The sequence below is a fragment of the Xenopus laevis genome, chromosome 2L (assembly GCF_017654675.1).
Source record: "Xenopus laevis strain J_2021 chromosome 2L, Xenopus_laevis_v10.1, whole genome shotgun sequence".
In the NCBI taxonomy this organism is placed as follows: Eukaryota; Metazoa; Chordata; class Amphibia; order Anura; family Pipidae; genus Xenopus; species Xenopus laevis.
The window spans coordinates 94,382,321-94,399,778 of record NC_054373.1 but is presented as its reverse complement, the minus strand read 5'-3'; the positions used below and the strand labels follow the sequence as shown (position 1 = coordinate 94,399,778).

General features: G+C 38.8%; 1 protein-coding gene and 1 long non-coding RNA gene across 3 annotated transcripts; one reads left to right on the top strand and one right to left on the bottom strand.

Moving 5' to 3' along the window:
* Window positions 1-5,082: 5,082 nt before the first annotated feature.
* LOC108707721 lies at window positions 5,083-8,173 on the bottom strand. Its single transcript, XR_005965240.1, has 5 exons — window positions 7,322-8,173; window positions 6,716-6,777; window positions 6,104-6,377; window positions 5,762-5,848; window positions 5,083-5,151 (listed from the first exon to the last, which is right to left on the bottom strand). It is a non-coding gene; the product is annotated as an uncharacterized LOC108707721 (long non-coding RNA).
* Window positions 8,174-9,762: 1,589 nt separating this feature from the next.
* Window positions 9,763-14,963, top strand: pithd1.L (PITH (C-terminal proteasome-interacting domain of thioredoxin-like) domain containing 1 L homeolog). Of its 2 annotated transcripts, NM_001092909.1 has the most exon segments (6): window positions 9,806-10,019; window positions 10,812-10,855; window positions 10,985-11,062; window positions 11,497-11,601; window positions 12,437-12,545; window positions 14,798-14,959. In NM_001092909.1, coding segments are annotated over 6 exon segments (630 nt in total). In that variant the 5' UTR covers window positions 9,806-9,827; the 3' UTR covers window positions 14,900-14,959.
* The last annotated feature ends 2,495 nt before the right edge of the window (window positions 14,964-17,458 follow it).

The following is a 17,458-nucleotide window of genomic DNA, read 5'->3' as shown; positions in this document are numbered from 1 at the left end:
TATTTTTATTGGTTTTGCAACATATTAAGTTACAATCCTTTTGATTAAAGTGCGTTAACATAAGAATTGTTATCAATGTAAGATGTTGCAGTCAGCTCAGTGTTGGCTAAAATAAATGGTTGTAATCTAAATAAAATAAAATGTAAGAAAATGAGTAAATCAATATACCATTATAATACTGTAGGAAACTATAGGTATGGGAACCGTTATCCAGAATGGTCGGGGCCAGGGTTTTCTGGATAACTGATCTTCAAACCTTAAGGCTACTAGAAAATCATGTAAACATTAAATAAACCCAATAGGCTGTCTGGTTTCCAATAAGGATTAATTATATCTTAGTTGGGGTCAAGTACAAGGTACTGTTTTATTATTACAGAGAAAAAGGAAATCATTTAAAAAAATTTGGATTATTTGGATAAAATGGAATCTATGAGAGATGGCCTTTCCGTAATTTGGAGCTTTGTAGATGACAGGTTTCCAGATAACGGATCGATACCCGTGATAAAAAGTAGCAATAACAATACATTTGTAGCCTTACAGGGCATTTGATTTTAGATGGGGTCAGTTGAAAGCTGTAAGAAGGCAAATAAGTTAAAAAAAACAAAAAATCAATGAAAACCCATTGAGAAGTTGCTTAGAATTAGCCATTCTATAACACACCAAAAGTTAAGTTAAAGATGAACCGCCTCTTTAAGAAAGATATAAATAATTGGAGAAAATGCAAAGATGTGTAACTAAACTGGTGGAAGATTTAAATTATGAGGGCAAACTGTTATGGTGGCGGTTTATCTTGGTGGGAAAGACACTTGCGAGGGGATATAATTCTTCTTTACAAGTATATTACAAGTACTCAAGTGCAATATATACAGATACTGGGGGATCAGAAGCTGGGCTGACCTGGTAGGGGACTAAGGCCAGTCTTTGCTTGTGCGACTGCAGGGCTGTGATTGGCTAACTACTAATTGGATGTAAATATACTGGGTGATGGGAAACAATATACTGGGTGATGGGAAACAACCTATAGCAGAAACTTGTACAGGTATTGGATCCGTTATCCAGGAACCCATTATTCTGAAAGTTCCAAATTTCGGAATGACTTTCTCCCATAGGCGCCATTTTATCCAAATAATCCACATTTTTAAATATAATTTCCTTTACCTCTGTAATAATAAAAAGTACTTTGTACTTCCAATATCTGTTTACATGCCAAAATGGACAAAACTTATAAAAATCCGTTACAGTCAGTTGTAGATTCAGTGCAAGCTAAAAAGATATTGAATATATTACAATCACTGCTGGTAGCAGATGCCTGGAGGGAAAGCTGGCCTACCACTAAAGACTATACGTTTTTCTCTAATCCACATAAAACATATTCCCGCATAGATCATATTTTTTTGTCGCAAACACTTTTACCAAATATAGCTACGGCACATATTACACCAACTACATGGTCTGATCATTCTTTAGTACTGGTAGAATTGAAATAGTTGATTTGTAAACCCACACAATTTCGGTGGAGGCTAAATAATGCCATGTTGGCGACATCTCAATCAAGATCCCATATAGAAAGCAGTATCCAACAATATTTTGTTATAAATCAGGGCACAGTGGCCTCACCAATCACATTATGGGAAGCTCACAAATCTGTTCTGAGAGGGGAAATTATCAGTATAACAATGGCCCGTAAGAAACAGAAACATGAAAAAATACAAAAATTACAACATAGATTGTTAATTTTAGAAAAACAAAATAAAACGAAATTTTCTCCTAAATTACAGACTACTATATTAGATGTTAAAAGAGATCTCCATCTGTTGTATACTCAAGATGTAGACAATGTGCACCAATGGCAAATCAATAGGCGTTATAGTAAAGGTAACAAACCAGATACCCCCTTAGCCCGAACGTTGCACTCAGTAATGACCTCAAATCCCCCTTTACATAAAATCCAGACCAAAACTGGTTCCACTACAGGCAATCCAAAAAAGATCTTACAAGAATTTACTGATTACTACTCCAAAATTTATCAAGCCCCCCCTAAATTTAACGTAACTCAAGCAGATAATCTCTTTCTTAAAGTGAGATTACCTATGCTTACTCCGGAACAAAAACAGATCATGGATAATGATATCACGATAGAGGAGACTTTGCTAGCAATAAAATTACTTCCAAATTCCAAAACACCTGGCCCGGATGGCTTTTCAATAATGTATTTTAAGAAGTTTGCTCCATTATTGTCTCCACATCTTACTAACATGTTCAATGCCCTGATGCGTGGAGGTAAACTACATTCAGACTCTATATTGGCGCAAATTGCATTAATACCCAAGCCTAATAAAGATTTGTTAGAGTGTGGTAGTTACCGCCCTATCTCAATATTAAATAACGATGTAAAAATTTTAGGAAAAATATTGGCCACTCGTTTGAATTCATTTTTAGCAACCCTTATTCATCCTGACCAGGTAGGGTTTGTCCCCAATAGAGATGGTGGAGAAAATATAAGGCGTTTGATACAATTAATATATACTCTTAATACCTCACAAACTTCAGCCCTAATCCTGGCTTTAGATATTCAAAAAGCATTCGACTCAGTTAGTTTTGTGTTAAGAAAATGGAACTTTGGGGATAAATTTCTCTTATCTATCCAAGCTTTATATAACACTCCACAGGCTTTTGCTTCTGATTCGATTACTTTGTATAGGGGGACGAGACAAGGATGCCCACTTTCACCGTTATTATTTATTCTGGCGATTGAACCTCTAGCAATATTGATCAGACAAGACCCAAATATAACTGGAATAACAATAGGTCAGCAAACTCACAAGCAAATGTTATTTGCTGATGATATATTGTTGACGGTGACGAAACCGCTTACATCCTTACCACACTTGTTTAATAATCTATTTCAATTTGGGCTCATATCTGGACTGAAGATTAATTCTATGAAATCTGAAGCCTTACCTTTGAATATTTCCCAATCACAGAAGAAATTGATTCAACTTAATTTTGACCTACAATGGAGCGATAAGCTATTGAATTATCTAGGGGTAAAAATAACTCCAACTCTTGAAGGTTTATACCGAGCTAATTATCCACAACTTTGGGCAGAAATTGAGAAGTCACTTAGGGCTTGGTCAAAATTGCGCATATCATGGTTTGGTAGGATAAATGCAATTAAGATGATACTATTGCCTAAAATATTGTATTTTTTTCGGGTCTTACCGATAGAAATTGCAAAGTTCCATCTCAGCAAAATTCAATCGCAATTTATGAAATTTATTTGGGGGGGGGGGAAAAGTCGCGATTATCCCAAAAAACAGTACTATTGCCCAGAAATAAAGGTGGCCTAAATGTCCCCAATTTACTTTACTATTATCAGGCTGCTCAAATTATACCGCTAATTCACTTTTATAGACCCAACCTTCCCATATGGGCTCAAATTGAAGTAGCATGTCTGAAAATAATAAACCCTGCAGTGTTACTATGGATTCCTAAACAAGACAGACCTATTGCTTCCACCCCAGTGCTCAAAATGGCATTATCTGTTTGGGATCAAATCATACCTAAAACACCTTTAAAATCTCCACACTGCCCAGCTATGCCTGTGATTGGGAATACCATTTTTGAACCAGGGCTACAAGATAGGGACTTTTGTTGGTGGAAATCGCATAATATGATATACGTCACCCACTTTCTTGGCTTGAAAGGCCTTAAGGACTGGTCTGTTATAGTTGAACAAAACAATCCCCCAAAATCAGAATGTTTTCGATATATACAAATACAGCATTTTCTTACCAAACTACTTAAAGGGTGTACTAATATTTTGACCTCTTCTATCTGGGAGCAAATGTGTGTTAAATTTCCTTGTAGTGGAGGAATTATATCCATTCTGTATAAAGAAATTTTAGATTCCTCGATTTCTTCCATTCCAACTTATTCTAAACGATGGGGAAAAGAAATGGGCATCATAAAGTTATTTCTGGATGGTATATGGTTCCCACAAAGTTACATAAATTTTATCCTAATTCTAGCCCGCTCTGCTTTCGAAATTGTGGCATGGACGGCTCTATGTTACATATTTGGTGGCAATGTAGGCAGGCGTTCAGATTCTGGTCCAGGATATTTACGTTAATTGATTCGATTATGGGAATCAAACTTCGAAAAGATCCTCTGATGGTACTGCTTAATACAAATATTCCAATTTCAAACAAATATCATAGTAAACTTATACAATTTATCTTTACAGCAGCGAAACAGACCATTGCTGCATCCTGGAAAAAGTGTTCAATTCCCATAATTATGCTCAAAATGAACTGGTTTATGATAAATGAGAGAATGTTGAGTGTTGCTGCAGATAAATATGATGTCTACACCAAAATCTGGACGCCTTGGATATTATATACCAGGTTATGATGCAAATGTCTGGCGAGAGATTTATGGTTTATTTACTTGTTTTGGGTTTTTTTCTTTGGTTTTTTTTTTTTTTCTGATTGCAAGATTGTAACAAGGGACAAGGTTAGATGGTATTGAAACCTACAAGATGGTATTTTGTGTAGTCATAGGCACTGAATTAGGAGCACTACTGTATCTTAAGGGCTATTCCACACGGGGAGATAGCGACGCGTTTGCGGTCGCGGCGACAAAGCGCCGCGACAGTCGCCGCCGCGACAGTCGCCGCGACCGGCGCAGGCGACAGTTTTGTATGGGCGCCTATGTAAAAACGCCTGTGCTAACCACACGAGGCGATGCACTTTTCAACAGTCGCCTGAAAATGCCTCGCCAGGCTTTTCAGGCGACTGTTGAAAAGCGCATCGCCTCGTGTGGTTAGCACAGGCGTTTTTACATAGGCGCCCATACAAAACTGTCGCCTGCGCCGGTCGCGGCGACTGTCGCGGCGCTTTGTCGCCGCGACCGCAAACGCGTCGCTATCTCCCCGTGTGGACTAGCCCTTATAGTAAACACGGAAATGGTTATTTAAGTTTGTTAGTTAAATTTTTTATTGATATGCAATTTCCAAAGTCAGAATGTTTTGATTTATGCTGTATAGTTGAGAGAAATTATGGACACTAAAGTTTTTTTTTCTTTTCTTGGCCCTCCGGGTACTTGAATTTGATGACTTTGTCCTCCTCTGCGTAGGAGAATATTCATTTTCTGAAAATAGAAATATATGTAAAAACCGGATATGACGAAAGTTAATACTGTATTGTTATCTAATAAAAAAGTTTTAAAAGAAAAAGTACTTTGTACTTGATCCAAACAAAGATATAATGAATCCTTATTTGAAGCAAAAACCAGCCTATTGGGTTTATTCAATGTTTACATGATTTTATAGTAGACTTAAGGTATGAAGATCCAAATTACGGAAAGATAAATTATCAGGAAAACCCTAGGTCCCAGAGAGAAGAGACTGGAATATGCATAGGAGAGACCTGAATAGAAAGATGACTAATAAAAAGTGGCAATAACTATAAATGTGTAGTCTTACAGAGCATTTGTTTTTATGTGGGGTCAGTGACCAAATTTGAAAGCTGCAAAAGGTCAGAAGAAGAAGGCAAATAATTCAAAAACTATAAAAAAAAATAAAGGCCAGTTGAAAAGTTGCTTAGAATAAGCCATTCTATAATATACTTAAAGTTAACTTAAAGGTGAACAACCCCTTTAAGGCAAACAACCCCAAGTGAGATTCACAATCACTAGACTTACAAGACTTTGAAATACAAGGGCATGATCTGTGCAGTGGAATTGAGAATGGCTCACTCACCTCTGTGTCATGAAGATCACCTACACAGAGGTGCATCGATACGTGGTATTGTTTAAATTGCGACGGTTCTGGCAGCTGGTGGGCTCTCTGCAAAACCAAACAAAATAACGTTAAACTTGTACCCAAGGGTTTTACCTTAGCAAGGGATATCTCGGTAGAAATTCTATAACATGTTGTGGGATTTTAATCAGAAATATGGCAGTTATGCAAATTAACATTACTAAATGCTAATGTACTATTTCCCTCTGTGATTATGGGACAAGTTGCAAATCGCAGGTTTCTCTGCATTTTCAATACATCAGCCCCATTACAAAATAGTAATAATTGAACAAACAAATTCACCTGGATATGTATCGATGAACTTCCTGAAAATTGCCCGCTTTATCTCCTCTAGTTGTTTGTAGAGGGATTTCAGTTGGGCTTTGGCCTTCATCTTGTCCTGCAGGACCTTAGCCATCAATCTGATTTTCTACCATCTGGTGAATTCCAGGCAGTCTCTGGCCATACAATAATCATAGCTTGGTTATTTGATTTCGCCTATGATTTCCTTCCTCATGCGCTCCAAATCCGTCATCTCACAGATCCCCTCCTCCTTCCTGTAGATCCACTGTGAGTCCTAGAGAATTGTAATAAAAAAGAAGACATTAAGGTTTCCAGCAGTTTGTTTTTAATCCCCAGTAATAATCAAAGTGACAATTTCTTCCCATAGGCCAATAAGCAAAACAATATGTATTTATTTCCACTAGGGGAGCTGTTACATTGATCTCTATAGAAAGAGAAAATAACATGGCAACTCTCACTAATAAATTCTAACACTAAATATGGGAAATGTAACGCTCTGGGCAAACACTAAGCTAAATCCTGTTATATTTCTATATATCTATCTATTGGGTTAATAGTCCCTTTAACCCCTTGGGTACCTTTGTCAGCAGCCACTTTAGAGAGCAGCCTTACCTGGCGATAGCCTTTTATGTAAAGGCGGTCCTTGCTTGAACACAAGCCCATCTCCGACACCCCTGCAATATAAAATAGAGATTTGGGAAGGTTAGAGTTAATGTGGAGAGGTGCCATATGTATAGGGGCAGCACATAGGAACAAGCACGTTTACTAATATGATTTATCTGCCAAGATATTATGCCCCCTTTTTTTTGTGCTTCTATTGAACCTGTTGAACTGGAACTATTCAAATGCTCCGATTGGCTGCCCACCTGCCTTAAATTACATAATTTGCCCCACCCTGGAAATTTTCCAAGGGAGTCCCATGTTAGGGGTGTCCTGGAATAGAAAAGCATACAGTCCAGTATATACTAGTGGGATAAAGTACATTGCTGGGGTGGGGACTGTACATTGAATTTCAGGGACAATAGTGGGTTGGGACCAACCAAGGGGGACTGCAGGGACAGACTAAAGATAAATCCCCCAACTCACAAAGGTGAGACTAAAGAAGAACAGCTATAGCTACATCTATAATGAGCAGCATGGCAACTCCTACAGCTAAGGGATAAGCTAACCTTACTGTTGCAAGCGCATATTATAGAGGAGGAAATACAGGACCAGTACCTTTGTCCAGAGGATCCCAAATGAGAAGATGTTATTAATCTCTGGCAGGGGGTCACTCAAGGTCTTCTTTCTTCTTTGTCTTCTCTTCTCTTTGCTTCTCTCTCTCTTCTTCTTTTGCTATCTCTCTCACAATCGCTTTCTCTCTCAAATCGGTCTCTCGCAAATTGCTCTGAATATTTCACTTTTTGGGGAGAAATAATAAGAGATTGTGAGCAGGAGCATAATGGGGGCTGTGGACCCTGACACTTCTAGATCCCCAGATGCCCTAAATGACAGTCAGCTCTTTATCCTTCTACACTGTTTGCGCCGACTAGGTTTCCTTCCCCTTTAAGCCTCTCTGAACTGTCATCCACACAGTGCTGAGGCCACTGACTGTTGCTAGGATGAGTGCGACCGTTGGAAAATGAAGTGTAACTTTAGTACCAAATGTCACATATAAAACAAAAAGTTTGATCCTGTTGTGGCACTTCCACATATTCCTGCACTAGCAGGGAGGATGCTGGTAGTTGTATGCTCCAGTATCTGAAATAACATTTTTTTTATCATATTCTTGCATACCAGCTTAGTTGTTACCACATTTGACTTTACATGTCTAGCGGCAAGCTGTGCCCTTACATATGTTGTCAGGGTCGGGCTGGGGGTCCGGGGCCCACTGGGATTACTCTCAGGTCCCTGCCCCTGCTGTAACCCCCCCCAGTGTTTTTGAGAGACACATAGGTACAGAGGTATTTCTGCTCACAGTGAAAGCTGCAGGGGTCTGTTCTGAAGACTCACTGAAGCACTTAGTTACTCATGTCCAGAGAGAGTCGCTGACTAAAGGTGGCCATACATTATTAGAGGTTGCCAAACGAGCGAATCTTAACCCGATATGCCCACTAACGGCTGGGCGATATCAGGTTAATCTGAACATTCGGCCCTGGAGAGCTGAAAAGCAGGAAGTTGGGTTCTGTTCTACTCTGTTCGACATCAAATCACTCCAGCCTTTATACATTACATTTTTGGCTAACTATATTGAATTTTTTTTTTTTTTTTGCGCAGTCTATCTATTTACCCAGTGTGTTAATTTCAAACTGAACTTTAATATACATGTTCACAATATTACCCCCAAAGCTGTCTGAAGGAAAAGAAACAGACATTTGAACTGCAGATGCTTAAAAAAAAAAGCTTAGGTGCTTTAGGTCATCCATGTGAAGCTGACTTCTGGTTCAGCACACATAGGAATTCAAGTGGCCGTCACCTTTTCACATTCTGTTATGAAGCACTTTGGAAGTCAGATTGAAGCTCAAGATTTAAAAAGAAAACCAAAGGGGAGAGTAACCCTGACTTATATAGAAGTTTGGGGGAATTAAGTGTTAAGCTAACTTGGTGTTACTGGCCCTTTAAAAAGGTTTAGGGGCAATGATCATCTCCTTAAAGGGATACTGTCATGGGAAAAAAAAATTTTTCCAAAATGAATCAGTTAATAGTGCTGCTTCAGCAGAATTCTGCACTGAAATCCATTTCTCAAAAGAGCAAACATATTTTTTTTATATTCAATTTTGAAATCTGACACGGGGCTAGACATATTGTCAATTTCCCAGCTGCCCCAAGTCATGTCCCAAGACTGGTTGCTCCACATTTTCTGTCAACTCATGAAACACCAAGGCAACAGTTTCTATCCAATTTATTGTTCCCAAGTAGTCCATTACATTATTCTCCGTTAAGGGAGACTTTCAGTGCATGGCAGAAAAGCAAACCTGTTTATGGTTAATAAATATATTATTATAGCTGTCAGTATGTCTTGCCTTTTATTTTTATCTTGCCATTGTTGCACTGTAATTGTGCGAGAGTCAGTAACGTAACTAGAGGGGGGCGGGCCCTGGTGCGTGACGCACAGCTGGGCCCCCCGCCCCCCTCCGTATGCAATTTTCGGCCCACATTTTAGTGGCACCACTGGCGAGAGTAATGGTAAAAAAAAACCCAGCTCCAACAATCTTGTAGCTGCATTTGGGTGTGTAAATATTGAATATAGTCTACCTGACATTAATTCACTGTGATCCCCCCTCATCCCACAGAAATTCAGAGGCAGTGATCCCTTAAACCCCTACAAACATCCAGCAACACAATGAACCCCCCCAAAACCTGAGGTAGAGGTTGCAACCTGTACTAAACCTACAATACAAGTTGGCAACCCTGGGAATTTAGTTGCAGGTCCTGTCAAGAGTCGGCAGCCCGCCACTAGAACTCATTACCACTTTCCCATGTTAGAATTTGCAGCTCACGAATAGGTAAGCCGCAGTGGAGCGGTCACATGGTAGGATCACATGACCGTGACGTCAGCTACCGTAAGCCAACTCACAGTCTTTCCCGTGCGAGTACCAAGATGGCTGGTTGTTGTCTGTGATGTCATGTGACTAAAAACACGGCGACCAGCGTGCTGCGAGTACAAAGATGGCAGAAGCGAGAGTAATGTAATGGCACAAAGGAGTAGCAAGATGGCGGAATCATTCCTAGGGGGGTGGTGGACATGTCGCACGGGCACAGTCATGGCGGTGGTTGTTCCTGTGAATCGGAGCCTTCGGATGGCCCAGAGAGGGGTCTGGAGTATGGGTTGTTCCGGAAAATTGATCTTGACAAGCTGCAGTGTCTGAACGAGAGTCGGGAGGGCAGTGGGAGAAGTGTATTCCGGGCCTGGGAAGAGAGGAACGACAGGACTCGGGTGATCTATATATAATATCCATTTTATCTCACCTATCTAGCAATCTCTATAAACATTTGATGCGCTTGATGAAAATGTACATAAAAATACATTTTCAGACCCATAGATTCAACAAAATCAGTTAGGGGTAGAAATATCTGTCCCCACAAAGTAAGCTTGCAGAATACTAAGTTGTTGTCTTGTTAAAACTAGAAAACACGTAATATTATTTTCATTTCAGATGTACTTAATGTGATTTTAAAGGTATTGGGTTTTAAGTCACAACATTATTGTTTTCTGGAAAAATAGCAGAGACAAAACATTTCCAGCACTATATGCTGTTAGGGTTGCCACCTAACACTGGCCTTCCTATATATTTATCTTTTTTCCTATTGGGATCAACCATCATTTTAACCAGCCAGGCGGCAACCCTATATGCTGTTTACCTTGTGGACAAACCAAATTGCCACTAGCATGGTGAACTTGCATAGTAGTTACTTTTCCTGAACTGTATCAATTATAAAGGTGTGCCATAGTTCTAGCATTCCCATTCTCCACAATGTGACTCTCTCTGAAACAATTCCATATCCTTATTGTAATATGTCTGGAGAAAAGGTATTGCTGCAAACCACTGAAAATCTTCATGTGTATGCATAACAACAAATGCCTGTATAGATTAAACAGATTTCCCTTCATACAATCGCTTTTTCACTTACTGATTTTTCAGTGCGAAATATTTTTTTCACCATTTCATGTATGTAAGCAGTTAATTTAGTTATATAAGTATACTAAGTGCATGTATTTGTTGTTCAGTTTGTAGAAAGTGATGACGATGAAGAATTATTGTTTAACATCCCGTAAGTATGCTGGTTAATAAACTGTTGTACATTTCTGCTAAATGTTATGGTTACTTACTAGTCCTAGTCTTTAAGGAGACATATAGGAAAAGTCTCTATATAAAAGACTCTATATTGTGTTTCATATAGTTTTACAGGCAACGTGAAGCTGAAAGGGATTGTTCTCATTGGAGAAGACAGTGACACACACCCTGCAGAATTAAGGCTGTAAGTTCAAAATCAAGATACACAGGGTCTAAGGCTGGGGAATCACTTAGAAACCGGAAGGTACAGCAATCCAGTAACACAACCCCTAATGCTGTCCCATTTTACTGGATTTTGGACATAATGTAACAACCTTTGGGTTATCATGCATCTAAACTATACAGTAGTCTAGAGCGCATAACTTTTGGCTGGCCGATTAAACAAGAGGGGACAGCATACAAAGGATGAAATATGCACCTCCTAGCCTGTAAACAGTATTAAAATTTGAAAGAAAACTTTGGGCACTTTGTTTTTTAAAGTCTTTATTTGTCTTTTAAACGCAGTGAGACATTCTGTAGATGTTTAGTTACTGCAACCTGGAATGAAGATATTTGGATTTAATTAGGCATAATAAACTCTGTTAACACTTCAGACATTTATTGAAACTTTTCTTTTAGATTTAAGAATGTTCCTCACATGAGCTTTGATGACACTGGAAGAGAAGCTGATCAAACCTTCAGTCTGAACATTGACGTCAATGGAAATTTAGAGTACCCCACAAAGTATGAATCCTGTAAACTGCAGAATGCACTTTTTGGAAATGGGGTTAAAGGGGTAGTTTACCTTCTAAACACGTATTTTTAAAAAAGAAGATTTAAGTTTCATGTTCCACCCTATAGAGTTTCAGAGGTGCAGAACAGTAAGATAAACTGCCAATTCTCCTATGTTATGCTGTATTCATTGTATGTAATTGTATTTGATGCTTCCTAGCAGAAGTAATATAGTTAGGGGAGCAAAATTCCTTTTTACCAGGCTGTTCTGTTTAAGAAAGAAAATTGTAGCTGCACTTTGTCAGGCATCCCCCAGTGAATGTAATCAGTGGAGTAACTAGATGCTACTGGGCCCCACAGCAAATTAATTTTAGGGCCCCCAACATTTCCAGAGGTTGTCCTGTTTTACCAATATTTATTGACATTTCTCATTAATTAGGGCCTCATAGGCCCCCTATACCTCCTGGGCCCCCCTGCAGCCGCAGGGTCTGCTTCCTCTGTAGTTACGCCCCTGAATGTAATTGCTTAGAAGAGCACCAGTCAAGGGATTACCACTCCATCTTCTGTGATGTTACAGGTTTCCCTATGTTGTCTGAGGCTGTTTGCATGTGAGAAGCAAAGGAACGCTGTACGTGCACAGTAAACTAAAATCTGAACTTTACCTGTCCTACTGTTCTAGTCAACCCATTAACATTTCATAGAGATTAAATATTCCTTTTCAACCCTTCATGTCTTTGTAAAAACAATAATTGTAGGTGTTATTTTATATAGAAGCAGCTTGGAATCAACTGTACCTTTTATTTATGTTTCTTAACATTGGTTGACTTTTTAACTTTTGCTTTTTCAGAATAGCTCGCTTTTCAAATGTCTCCCATCTATCTATTCATATCTCTAAGAATTTTGGTGCTGAGAACACAAAAATCTACTACATTGGCCTAAGGGGAGAATGGACAGAGGTAATATGATGACAAGTATTTATGATGATTAGACCATGGCCATAGAGGAGATTGCTATATGAACTGTGTATACACTCCCTACCTTCACATAATGGAAGAAAATATCACAAGAACAAAAAACCCACCATCTTATACATTGCACAGTTAAAACTGCAGGGGGCACCTTTAAGTGTGCTGGCTGCATTTTACGTTTCAGGCAAAAAAAAATACAGGAGAAAAATTGAGTTAGGTAGCATTAGAACAGAATACTCTAAGTTGTACACAAATATTGTGGAGTGTGCAACTTCTTCTTGTTTTCATAAACTTAAGCACAAATTTTTTACCCCGCGACCTGCCTTTAACTCTGGGTGAGGCTTAAAGGGGTGGTTCACCTTTAAAATAACTGTTAGTATGATGTAGAGCGTAATATTCTGAGACAATTTGAAAATTGGTTTTCATTTTTTATTTGTGGTTTTTGAGTCCAAATTACCCTAGTAACCATGCACTGATTTAAATAAGAGACTGAAATATGAATAGAAGAGGCCTGCAAAAAAAGATGAGTAATAAAAAGTAACAATAGCGATAAATGTGTAGCCTTGCAGACCTTTTGTTTTTATGTGGGGTCAGTGACCCCTATTTGAAAGCTGGGATGAGTCAGAAGACAAATAATTCAAAAACTATAAAAAATAAATTATGAAGACCAATTGAAAATTTTTGAGAATCAGCCACCCCTTTAAGACACTGGCTCACACCATTTTTGTTGGTGTTTGTGTTTCCGTTACCTCCAGGGTTAGTTGCCATGGCAAGGATAGTTGGACATGAGGTCTACTTTTCAAAATTGCTGTACTTTCACACGTTGCTGGCATATTATTTCCATGTTCCTAGGGTAAATAAAGTTGTGTTGTGCACTAGTGACTATGCCCACTGTGGCAGGATGGCAGCATTAGATAGGGGGACAATCTTGATAAAATCTGTGCAGTTATTTGACTTTACTCTGTACTTGGGTGGCTAGTCTTGTGCTCGTCAACTGGTAGCTCTGTCCTTATTTTTAATAAATTGTCAGTAAAACATGTAATTTACTTTTGTACTGAACAGCCCTATTTAGGCCTTTGTATAAAAATACAGTGCCCGCAACAATTATTTCATACATGCAGTTATCTGCAATCTTTAAATTCTTACTCCAACAGCCTGACTGTGGTCTGTTTTGGAAGGCACTGTTCATCAAAGCCCACTTGCAGATGATCATGTTAAACAGAGCTGTACAATAAATAGGTATATACATACAATGCTATCAGTAACCTATACATGAGGTAAAGAGGGCCCTGCCCCAATCTAAAAAAACATGAGTTTATGTATAGGCCTTGTACTGAACATAACCTATTGTTTTAATTAAATATTCTATATGACCAAAAGTATGCAGACACCTGCCTATTTAACATCTCATTCCCAAGCAAAGGTATTATATATGATCATATTTTAATATATGAAGGTGGTCCTCCCTTTGCTGTTATAGTAGCCTTTGATGGGAAGGCTTTCTACCAGAAACTGAAGTATTGTTTTGATTTTGCAACACCCCGAGCATCAGGCCTGACTCCTTTAGTATTCCAATTCAACCCACAGGTGTTTAGTTTGGTTGAGTTCAGGTTCCCTTAGCAGACCAGTCAAGTTCCACTTCAGCAAAACAATTCTGTTCAGAATTTACTGTCCATGGGGGCATTATTGTGCTGAAACAGAAAAGGATGGTCACCAAGTTGTTGCCACAGTGTAGGAAGCATGGAGTTGTCAAAGTCATTGTACACTGTATTGACTTAACTCCATCCTTGGTTGGCTCCAACCTTACAATTGCTTCTAATTGAACAAGGGGTCCTTGCCAGATCTTTAAGAAAAAACCCATACAATTAGAATTATCTTAAAAATTCAAATTTAAGATAAGCTTTATCTTGTATAAATAAAAAGCTTTCTTAAATTTAATCAATTGAAAATCCAGTCCCATTTCTGAGATAATCTAGTCACTCTTAAATATCGCCTTACAGCAATTCCGTCTCTCTTCGTTCTCACTTCATATAGAAGTCAGTCAGCCAGCTTCTATTAAAAGTTAATAAACATGAAAAAACAAATGACCTTATTTATTGGTAAAGAATGAATAACAAAACAATGTTAATGCAATTCCTATTTATTGTGTTATTGTTGAGCAACAGTGTATATAATTGAGTTGTATACACCTTTAAATGCAATGTGTACCTTGATTACAAAAAGTCCTGTGTTTCTTTCAGGCACATCGTCATGAAGTGACCATCTGCAATTATGAAGCTGCAGCAAACCCAGCTGATCATAAAGTGTCACAGATCACACCCCAGACCAATTTTATCTCTTAAATGATTTATTTTGTGTGGACTATTATTGTGAATGGAGATTTCAATAAACAGTTTAGCCAATAAATGCTTGTATTTCATGAGTGCACCCATGGACAAACACAAAATTGGTTGGGTATTTCTAGGGAAGGGTCAGTGTAGGGTGGTGGCACACGCTGCACTCTTGTTTGGGACGACTTATCTCCCTGAAATGCCATCTCTTTGGCTAGAATGTGAATCGCCGGTGGGATGGCACTCTGATTGCCTCACGAGGAATCTTCAGGAGACTTCGGAAAGCCGAAGCGATCTGCTTGCCATCCCGCCAGTGATTCGTATTCTAGCCGGCGGAAGTCATTTTGGGGATATTAGTCGCCCGAAGAAAAGGAAGTTTGTCGCTGGGCAACTAATCTCCCTGAAACTAAGCATGTGCCACCACCCTAAGGGTAGAGTCACACAATGCTAGTTGGGGGGAGCAGATTATCAACAAATGTTCCTTTGATATCCTACTATTGAATATTGAATACCTGCAAGCTTCCATCCCAGAGACACGCACACGCGTGACTGAACTCGAAAAAAAGCTAAGAGAGACTCTGCAGCCATGGGAACTAAAGAATTTACTGACCCGCACAGAAGACAGCATCCAGCGCCATAGGAAGGAGATAGAAGATAAAAAACGCTCCAGATTCTGTTCTAAGTCCACTGGCCATATTTTTGGATAAAGTCTTTCAACCTATAGTACAAACAACCAAATCCTATGTTAAGGACACTACACATTTATTGAACATTATTGCCACAATTACCCTTCCAGATCATGACATATTACTGTGTAGCTTTGATGTCACAAGCTTATACACCGCCATCTCACATGAGTCAGGTCTGAAGGCAATCAGACACTTCCTTGAACAAACAGAACACTGTATATCACAAAGGGACTTTCTGATAGATCTATTAGAATTTGTCTTACATCAGAATTATTTTCTCTTTGGAGACCAATTTTACATTCAACAAAGGGGGACGGCCATGGGTAGTAACGTTGCCCCCACCTATGCTAACTTGTATATGGCTTACATTGAAGAGAAGTTTGTATATACGAATACATTGTATCAAAAACACTGTCTATTATACAAACGCTATATAGACGATTTGCTAATCCTATGGGATGGAGATGTTAAAAGCCTTGAACTGTTCAAGGACTTCATGAATAATATAGACATAACACTCAAGTTCACCCACAACTTCCATACCGATACCCTTAACTTTCTGGATGTACAGTTAACCAGACGGGGCGTGAAACTTGAATCAGATTTATATAGGAAGAACACAGACAAGAACAACCTATTACATTTTCAAAGTTTTCACCCACCTTCCCTAAAGAAATCTCTACCAACAACACAGTACACAAGGGTTAAACGAATTGTAAGCGATACAAACATATGTGATGTCAGATTGGCAGAAATGACAGATCGCTTTTCACAAAGGTACTTAAAGAAGGGTTAGGAAGGATCAAGGATATAGACAGAAAACTTCTTCTACACCCAGACAAATCTACCAAGAAAGAGGGCGATAGGATGGTTTTCGTCAGTAAATATACAAGTGCAAGCAGACATGTATCCAAAATAGTAAAAAGACACTGGCACCTACTTCAAAATTGTCTTCCTAACATTTCACAATTTCAACAACCCCCATTAATAGCGTACCAGAGGGGTAAAAACATAAGGGACCAATTGGTGAAAGCAGACATCGGCCCCCAAAAGAAGGGTTTCCAACGATTCTTACAGCACCCAAAATTCGGCACTTTTCCCTGCCTACATTGCACTCAGTGCAATTCAGTCACAAGAGGCAATCATTTTTACCATCCACATACTGGCAAACAATTTACCATTGATCACTACTTCACTTGTGAATCATCCTTCGTCATCTATTTATTAAAATGCCCTTGTGGGTTAATTTACATAGGGGAGACTACTCAAAAAATCCGTGATCGGATTTCAAAGCATAAGTCCACAATTCGCAAAGAAATTACCACTTTACCGGTGCCTTTCCATTTCCACCAGGCCAAACATTCTATAAGCCAACTCAAATTTCAGGTCATAGAGACCATTGACGTGCCAAGAAGAGGTGGAAACAGATTACAGAGAAATGTACTGGATACATAAATTAGATACATTATGGCCACAAGGCTTGAATAAAGATTATACCCCTGGAATGTTTATGTTTAAGTAAGTTGTAGGATACATACAATGCTGTAACTATTGTGTTCCATTTTCTAATAGTTCTGTTTTTAATATGCTCTTTTTTCTTCTTTTCACAAGGTTACTAATTGGTCTGGAAATTTTACTGAGTGCAGACTACTACACCTGCATATGAATCTCAGGGAGAACTGAGTACCATGTGCAACAGCAGTCACTAAGCATCTCAGGTAACACTAGACCATCCCACAGTACTGTTATATTTTTGAATGCACAGATGTATGGACATATACAAAAAGACTTTTTTCTAAATGGACACTTACAAGTATTTAAGTTTCACCTGATTCACTTTGATGTCAATTGATGGGGAGGAGACACAGGCCACTCCCAATAT